A 9,439-nucleotide genomic window follows, 5' to 3' on the forward strand; every position below is an offset into this window, starting at 1 on the left:
GGGGGTACGTCTGTCTGTCTGTGTGTGCAGGGAGTCATTGTGCTACCGTGTATCACGGTTCTTTGCAAAAGACACATATAGACAGGTATCACCCTCGACATCAGAAGACAGGTGTGGTGTGAAGACCGTTTTTGATGTGACATTTGCAGGATCTGTGATTGTCTTTAAGGTTAAACAATAAGGCGATATCTGCTGAAACTGAGCCAGAGATGGCGTCACACAAATCTGTCATCACTTTGAAAATCCGAACATAATTATAAGCCTTCTAAAAGAAATCATTTTATTAAAAAAAAAGCAAGAAAGCGATGTTAATTATCCATGCTGCTGAGGAAGACAGGATAGATGGATTTGTGGAATGGGTGGGGTGGGGGGTAGATTTTATACAATAATATAAGATGAGGGGGGGGATTTATACAAAGAGTAGGTTTTTCATTGTGTGAAAATATAAACACAGATGAGCTGTGTCTTTGATTTGTTCCTGCTTTTCACACACGCAGCAGGGATGCGCAGGCAGACGTGCCCTCTCTGCATTCGATGTAAATAGGTACCGTGGACGCTGCATGATGAGATTATATTCCACCCGTTTCTCTCTCTTTGCTTTCTTCCTTTCACCCTCCATCAAAGGACACATTTTTTCAGCACTATTATGGTTTTTTTTAAGCTGGCTTTGATTCAGCTTTTTTTTCCAGTGTTTTCCTCTGAATTGATGTGTCGCATGTTTAAGTTTGCTTGCAGATGATTGTGTTTTCAAATCAAGGTGACTGATAGCCAGTTTTGAACCACTAACTCATTGTTCTAAAATAAACAGAAAAAAAAGAGTTCATTAAAATTAAACAAGCAGAAGAGAATTTCTCTTTTTTTTTTAATGGAATTAAATCTTTTAAATAATCTATGAATAGAAGCGGTCTTGTGTCATTCACCTTTAATATAATATTGGTTAAAATTCTAAATTCATGATGTTGTAGAAATATTACTCTGCCTTTTTCTTTATGCGGCTATTGTTTTTACACATTATATATGTATAAATATACTCTATATAAATACTGAATTCAGATCAGCTTGTTGTCTTTCATATTTCATTCAACATGGTGCAATTCAAGGCCTTTTTAACCATTATATTCATTATTCATCATAAGTATTATGTTTCTGTATCATAGCATAATTTTTATATTACAGTCTAGTACAACCCTAAACTCATGGACATCGTAATATACCAGCAGCAGCCATTTCTGTATCATTTCATGAGGCTTAATAAAGCTGAATAGGCCACCAGGACATTAGAAATAGACGTCTCAGTCTCTACCATCATGTCTGAATCCTCTATTTGACTAAAACAAACTGCACAGTCACTTCTTAATATTCTGATATGTCTTCAAAGACGTATTCCCCCCCTTTCTAACTTCTGCAAATAAAGAAAGGATAAAAGGCTGATCTCGGCATGAGCAAGAGCAGGAAGAAAAGAGAAAATTGATGGAGATGTGTTCAGCGCTCTGATGTGTATTATACGGTTTTTAGTTGGTGTTTATTGATGTCATAACACTCTTCATCTTTTAACAGTTCTTTGATTTGTTTTTCTTTTGCTTCAGGGGGGATTAATAGAAAAAGAAAACAGACAGTACTAATAAAGCTGGACATCAATGTAAAACTTTATTCAGTACTTAAAAATAAAAGTGAATAGACTTTAGGAGTCATCTCTTAAACCAACACATCTTGACTGCCGTTCATACATAATACATAGTTGTCAGTTGTTAGAATTATAATTGTGACATTTACTAATAAGACGTTGAGAAGCGGATGGAACACAGACAAGCAAGGGTCAATCAATTACCAATTTTGTCATAAAGTATGCAAAATACCACAATGCCTTCAAAATGTTTTATTGTTGTAATTAAAGATGATATATTAAACCAAATATATTGTTCAAGTGCACTGTAAATTATTTGACCGTAAATTCACAGTAAATTACTGGCTACTAGTTGCATTACTTTCACAGTAGATTACTGTATGTAAATTTACAGTAAATTACTGTAAACAAGTTACATTACTTTTACAGTAACTTACTGTGTAAGAGTCCATTATATTACTGTGATTTAGCAGTATGCTCCTGTAGAATTACTGTATTTAGCGGCAGGATATGGTGTGGGTAGGAGTTTTTATAATGGCTCGCGCGCATATGGAGTGACGCCATCTTTCCCAGTGTGCTGCTGCTGCTGCGCGAGCGCGGAGTCCTCGCGCACACGTTCACTCTCAGCGGGAGCTGCCGCGCGCTGCGGGTCGTTCTCTCAGGTTTTCCTCAACGGATTGTCGCCGTTATTCGTGTTTAAGTACTGAGAAGCGAAACGGGAATATACAGCGTTTGACACAGGTAAGTGTTTTCCGACAAAATGTGTGGTTCGTTATCGTGTGGAATGTTAGGAGGGAATGTCTTTCTGCAGCTGTGGGGAAAGAGGAGGCGAACCAGCCAGTGGAAATATTAACGTTCAAAATCAAATACCATTTACTCATATAAACGCGGATTTGTTCGACTATAATACTATAAGCGTTTTAATGAATCAGGAAAGGTGTCTTTAAAGCTCCGAGTTAAAACATGTTGTGTCTTTGCTGCTAGCTTGGTTACGTTAGCATTTTAGGGCTGGAAAAGTGTTTTGTGGAGACCATGTCAAATCCTCCCCTAACTCCACTGGATCTCAGACTAACAAATTCATTTTTTTTACATTAATTACCTCCTCTGTGAATTCTCTCTGTAAAATTCAACAGCTGAAGTTGGTTTCGTCTGACCGCAATCTCGAACCCGTGTTTAAGTCGGTTGTGCGGTTCGAAAGTTAGTCTGTGGTTAACTAATATAAACTAGCTGTATTTAAGTTGACCTTCTAAGCTCTGTTTGCGCGTTACTGAACCACAGATGTTTTTTTTTTTTCCCAAAGCTTGTTTTGTGACTTTAAAATTGGAAGGATATTACGTTTGGGGTAACATTTTCAGCTCCGATGCGAGGCCATCTGTATCACCTTGAGTTCTAAATGCTTATGCTATTAGTACAGTCACGCGCTAATAAATACTCCAAATATGACCCATCTTAAGAAACAAACAAAGGCATTTAAAGTGTTTGGCCGTTGAGAGGAAGTCGAGGAGGAGCTTGAGTGAAATCTGACTCCGCTGGAGCTCGTGAAGAGGGGGGGTGGGGATACCCATACATCTCTCCCTAGCTCTTAACAATACACCCAACTTACTTGAGCTTTACTACAATATTCAGTGAGTGAAATTATTACATTCTCAAATGACTTTACTGCAGTCTGCCTTACCTTCTGTAAAAGTATGGGTTCATATTCAGTGTTTAAGGGTTTGTTTTTTAGCGCAGCATGCCCTGCAAGCACAACTGGCAGTAGATTTGTTAATAATTCACGCGGCTTAAAAAGACAAGCAAACATATGTGCCTTTTTCCTCCACCTCTGCCATGGAGTCTAACTGAAGGCAGTATGCATATCTTCCTCACTTTTTCATAGACATTAGGCATTCTATAGTCTTATTTAATCAATGGTTGAAGTAATTCCCATTGGGGTTTTTTTATCTATAAGATTTTGTGGGTGTGATTTGGTAGCTTCTGAGAAATGAACATCAGTAGGTATACATTGGAAAGAAATATTTCTGCTGCTTGTTCAATTTACTTGATTAAAATGAGCTAAAGTGACAATTGCTTAACATTTGATCAATTTCAACGTGATTAGTCCAATTCATTATTTAAAATAAAAGTTTATTTAATCCATTTCTGGTTGGATTACATGAAGAATTTTGGTTGCATTATCTGAAACTGCATGGGTGGAGTTCCCAGCATGCTTTGCATAAGACTCAATTAGGAGAGAAAATGTATTATATGCATTGATATATGCATTGATTTAAAGGCAGAGCCCTTTTAGTGTTAATGTTCAGTTATGCTGGACATTTAAAATTGAGTAAAAGAAGTCTGTACTTGTTTACATTTAATTTTACGTAAAGTGATTTTGCTTCCATGTGAAATTTGCTTAAAATAAAAAAAAAAAAAAAATTACTTACGGTTACAATTACAAAAATGATATTAATTTGAACCTATCGGAGTTAATAATGCTTGTAATAGTTGTCAAACATCTCCACACATTCAGTTTGACAGTCAAGAACTTCTGGAAAACTTTTTTTGTTGTTGCTTTCCTAATTGGTGTATGAATCCTCATTTTCCTTTATCTATGGTCTAACATGCAATGTTCTCCCACTGTTTAATTTTGAGTCTTCATGCCCAAACTCTCTAAATGGAAGCGTCTGAGGGTAGTCATTTCAGTTGTACAGAGTGGCTTCAGTATGTTTTTGGATCTGGGTGAGCTATATGAAGTCAGAATGCACTGAACCAAGCTGTATTTGGCGTGTACGTGCACATGTGCGCAGGCTCATGCTGTTTGAGCATCTCTCATCACAATTGACACATTTGGAGCAGATGTGTAGTATGGGATGTTCCTGGGAGCTAGCAACTAAGATCTTTTGAAATGCTGCAAACAATAGGCAGATCTCTGAAACTGAATGTGGGTGTTGAAATCACTATCTAAGCTGCATGGCCCTGCTCACAACAGGCACTTAGCCCAAGCTATTTGGGTGGTATTTAAACTCACATTCTGTCCAAATGCCAAGGATTACAAACAAATACCTCGGTCTTCTCAAGCCTCCTCAGGTTTCTTTGGAGGAGCCCGTTGTTGACTGTGGAATAGGCACATGGTTTGAGAACTTTTGGTGGTTGATCTTTCGATTGAGCTTTCAAAATACAGAGCTGTTGCAGTTAGGGCTGGGCGATTTTCCCGATTTTATTGATTAATTCGAATTTATTGTTTTGCCACGATTTTATTTAGTAGAAATCGAGGAATCGCGATTTTGAATAGAAATATGACCAAATGTTAGAATTAGACACTTTGACAATATGCCGGTGATAACCGTAAAGAGAAAAGAACGATCCAAACGCATGTCGGCGCACGTGATTAACCACTCACGTGTGACGCGCTCGGTGAAGGACTATAAATTTAGCGCTAGGCGTCATTCACACAGCGCTTTTGTGTTGACAAAGATGTGACGCGGTCAGTAGAATAGGTAAAACATGCAAGAAGATGGGCGTGAACTATTAACTTGAGCGTAGACTTGTGCCGGTATTCGGTAATGCAATATAACACGGTAATGAATATGCACGATATTGTTATCGTGGGCACTTCTAAATACCGTGAATATATTACAAATTATTCAGAATTTTAAATGCATTTTAAGAATACTTTTCCCATCAACTGGTCAAAATGCATAACACCGCCGTATGCTGCGTGAAAGATGCGTGCGCACTCTGACGTAAACAAGCGAGGACGAGAAGCACATGGCGGAACATGTGAGAGACGCTCTGGATGAAAGCGCACTTTCACTCTCTGACAGCAGATGGCACTAAACTGCAGAAATAATAATAATTCATTTAAATGCAGCCGTTACCCCGGAAACCCTGTAAACAAAACAGCTGCACTACTTTCTGTTTCTGAATCGTGTTTAAATGATTTAAACAGCCATTCAGATTTGTGTATTTGCTATGATGTTCATCACAGCGCCAAATACTTAAAAATTTAGACTTAATAGCCTATTTATTTTCAATCTTTTTTTACATTTTAATCTGGACCACAACATGCCCTAGATATTGTTTGAAAGTGTTTTGATTCTTTATTGTTCGGTCACACTTTACATTAGGGCTTCATTAGTTAACATTAGTTAATTCATTAGTTAACACAAACTGCCAATGAAAAATTCTTCTGAACATTCATTAATCTTAGGTATTCCAATATTTAATAACAGGTTGTTAAAATCGAAAGTTACAACTGTTATTTAATGAGCTAACATGAACTAAGACTTGTATTTTTTAAACAAAGATGAATAACTTCTGTAGCAAATGTAGCGATTGCGCATTGTGAATGTTTAATACATTAACTAAGGTTAACTAATGAGGTCTTATTGTAAAGTGATACATATTGGTCTTTATAGTTCTTTTGCACTTTAATCTGTGTAAAACTTTTAACTTTATAAATTGCTTATATTTAAATGAATATAAATGCTTTATTGCATTTAAAAGTTGAGTTATTTTTGTTGTAAGAAAAAAGTTATTAAACCTGTTATACTGTATTATGACAGCACTTTTTTAAAACTACATTTCAATATCGCGATAATACCGTATACCGTGATAAAAGCCTTAGCAATTAATCGCAACATTAAAATTTGAGATTCGTTGGAAAATGAGGTGATATTAAATGCATATTTTGAGAAATGAAAGACCTTGCGTGCATGTAAACCTATTGTAGGAGACTCACAAAACAATATAAGGAACCTTAAAAATGGTATAATTGGGGCACTTTAATGCAACGTTTCATATAGACTTTGAGGTCTAATAGAGCTCCAGCTAGGAGGGTTGAACTGACTAATGACAGAAGAATGGTGGGTTTAGTCCAAGCAAGGGCTGTGACGGTATGGGATTTTTCTTACCGCGGTGAAGACGAAACAAGTCACCGTGGTTTGGCGGTTAATCGCAACCCCCCCTCCCACCGCGGAAATATAATTATTTAAGAACGCATGCAGCTTGTAAATGAACATGGAAGTGAATAATAATAAAGCCGTCTTTATTAAAACAGCAAATTGTATGAACTATAATCAAATAAAATTACATTTATTTTAAACTTTTTTTTTTAGATATCTTTTGAGTTTAATAGAAATTATGGAACAGTTTTTAATAATTTAACAGCAAATTATCATTAATATTATTTAACTTAAGGCTACATTTATAACAACATTTTTAAAAGTGGAACATAAAAGTGTTTGAATCTGATTTGGCTTTTTCAAAGTGCAACATAAGGGAACATCAGGAACATCATTGTTAAACTACTGGGCCGCTTAAGTGAATCGGCAAGTCCTGCTGCTTTATTTTTCGGTCTTCGAGTTTCTTGCCAGGAAAACCAACATGTTCACTTTGTCTGGTTTCAGAGAAGATCTTAACGGAGTGACAATGTTGCCTTCCGCACTGAATACACGCTCCGAGGGAGCGCTCGTAGCGCATATAGTCATATATTTTCTGGCAACTTTCGAAAGAAGAAGCAATCGAGCCTGATTATCCCGCCACCAGGCAAGCGGATCAGAGTGCAGATCGAGGGCTTCCTCCTGCAAATACCTTGCGACTTCAGTGTCTGCACGGATTCTTTTTGGGACCGGATTGGAGGACTGTGCTTTTCTCTTTCCAAGCAGGTCTGCAAAATTCTTTTTTTTTTCTGGAGGCGATGGTGCACTTCCTTCTCCCTCTCCAGCCGCCGAGGTACGCATGGCACCTTCTCCATCCCCGCCATCACTCCGCTCATCGGGCATTGCCAGCATCTCCTCCAGGAGCGCATCTTTAAACATAGGCTAGGATCAGCTCATTGTCTGCCGCTGGCCGCTTGGTCGTTACTTAAAAAAAATAAATAAATAAAAATAAAAAATAAAACGTACATTTAACGAACAAAAAAATGCTCCAAATGTTTTTCTAAATTAACTTTATTAAAAAACTAAATATCACTTTTCTATCTCACAAAAAACTGAACTATTTTAATAGCTGAAACAGTTGTATAAGCTGTTTTGGGAGAAGGGGGAAAAAGACAGTCTTGGGCCTATATTTGAAGCCCGTGCAGGGCTCTAATCTCTGTTGTTTTCATCTGTGAGCATGCTATTGATATATGCATTTTACCATTTTGTTGTTTAAAACGTGTGACACATTCGTTCTAATTATGGAACAGTTTTTAATAATTTAACAGCAAATTATCATTAATATTATTTAACTTAAGGCTACATTTATAACAACATTTTTAAAAGTGGAACATAAAAGTGTTTGAATCTGATTTGGCTTTTTCAAAGTGCAACATAAGGGAACATCAGGAACATCATTGTTAAACTACTGGGCCGCTTAAGTGAATCGGCAAGTCCTGCTGCTTTATTTTTCGGTCTTCGAGTTTCTTGCCAGGAAAACCAACATGTTCACTTTGTCTGGTTTCAGAGAAGATCTTAACGGAGTGACAATGTTGCCTTCCGCACTGAATACACGCTCCGAGGGAGCGCTCGTAGCGCATATAGTCATATATTTTCTGGCAACTTTCGAAAGAAGAAGCAATCGAGCCTGATTATCCCGCCACCAGGCAAGCGGATCAGAGTGCAGATCGAGGGCTTCCTCCTGCAAATACCTTGCGACTTCAGTGTCTGCACGGATTCTTTTTGGGACCGGATTGGAGGACTGTGCTTTTCTCTTTCCAAGCAGGTCTGCGAGATTAATTTTTTTTGAAGGAGGAGATGGTGCACGTCCCCTTCTCCCTCTCCAGCTGCTGAGGTATGCATGGCACCTTCTCCATCTCCGCCATCACTCCGCTCATCAGGCATTGCCAGCACCTCCTCCAGGAGCACATCTTTAACGTCATCTCCGGGGTTGATGTCCCTGTATCTTGGATCAATTAATGTGGCCTTTGCCAACAGTTGCTGTGTTGCAGGTGCACTATATTTGTCTTCCATGATGCTAACTATTTTTCTTTTTAGGTTGCGCGTCAACTCCGTGTCTTCCTCGGTTGGGAGCAAAATATCCTCAGATAATAACCGTAGGACTGGTTTAACAGAGGACGCTGTAACTGTCTTCTCGGAAGACAGCGCATCCGTAAAATCCGTGACCACCTTCAGCGCTGCATTAACGGATTCTAGGACTTCGATGTATATATTAAAGCGTTTTTTAAATTGTACCGAATTATAAAATAAAACGCAAATTATAATCTGGCCTGTTTTATGCTTTTCCTTATTTTTATATTTTAGACATCCATCAGTTATGGTGATGAAAAAAAATTACTCGCCATCTCCTCATTGAATGTGCCTTTAGAGAGAAATGCACGGATTACATAATGAAAGAGTTTCTATTTTCGATTTGAATGATTTCGTTTTGAAGTAGTAATTTTAAAGCTTTCTATATATTTTTACCATGTCTGTGAGGCAATTCGCTGAGTTTAGGTTCATCACTGTGAAGCACTCCTGTTCAAGCCAGAAACGGCAGAAAGTGTTTGTTTTCTTTATTTTATAAAAGCACAACGTTTGGTTGATATTGTGAGTGGACACAAATAAAAGTAGACCCTTTACAGTTTAGAATGACGTATTACTCTTACCTTTATAAGCAAAAATGACGGCATATTCTAAGTTGTTTCCACTGTTAGAAAAAAATGCAAGTGATCACCCTGGTGCCTCCATGTGCTGCAGAGCACGTTTTAGCTTCCACTCTTCGCACGAACGATTAGATATGCGTCTAACAGCGCACATTTATATAGGTTAAACATTTAAACTAACATTGTGATATGCTTGAACTGTTTTATATATAGATTTTATTTTAGGCAAGTCGTGATGATTTGAGAAGGCT

The 9,439-nt window shown here is 37.6% G+C and overlaps 1 protein-coding gene across 1 annotated transcript; it reads right to left on the reverse strand.

The window, feature by feature from the left end:
* Positions 1-6,948: 6,948 nt before the first annotated feature.
* LOC107564883 (zinc finger BED domain-containing protein 1-like) lies at positions 6,949-8,678 on the reverse strand. The gene is made up of 2 exons (XM_016250055.1): positions 8,437-8,678; positions 6,949-7,395 (listed from the first exon to the last, which is right to left on the reverse strand). Exons 1-2 carry the CDS (start codon positions 8,554-8,556, stop codon positions 6,949-6,951), a joined length of 567 nt encoding a protein of 188 aa, XP_016105541.1. The 5' UTR covers positions 8,557-8,678.
* Positions 8,679-9,439: the final 761 nt, after the last annotated feature.

The sequence above is a fragment of the Sinocyclocheilus grahami genome, unplaced genomic scaffold, assembly GCF_001515645.1.
Source record: "Sinocyclocheilus grahami isolate Dianchi unplaced genomic scaffold, SAMN03320097.WGS_v1.1 scaffold968.1, whole genome shotgun sequence".
Classification (NCBI taxonomy): Eukaryota; Metazoa; Chordata; class Actinopteri; order Cypriniformes; family Cyprinidae; genus Sinocyclocheilus; species Sinocyclocheilus grahami.

Coding starts and splice junctions, on each gene's coding strand:
- LOC107564883 (XM_016250055.1), bottom strand. CDS start 8,556: ATGGAAGACAAATATAGTGCACCTGCAACACAGCAACTGTTGGCAAAG. Junction 7,396..8,436: donor AAGATGTGCTCCTGGAGGAG/GTGCTGGCAATG, acceptor CTCCTGGAGGAG/ATGCTGGCAATGCCCGATGA.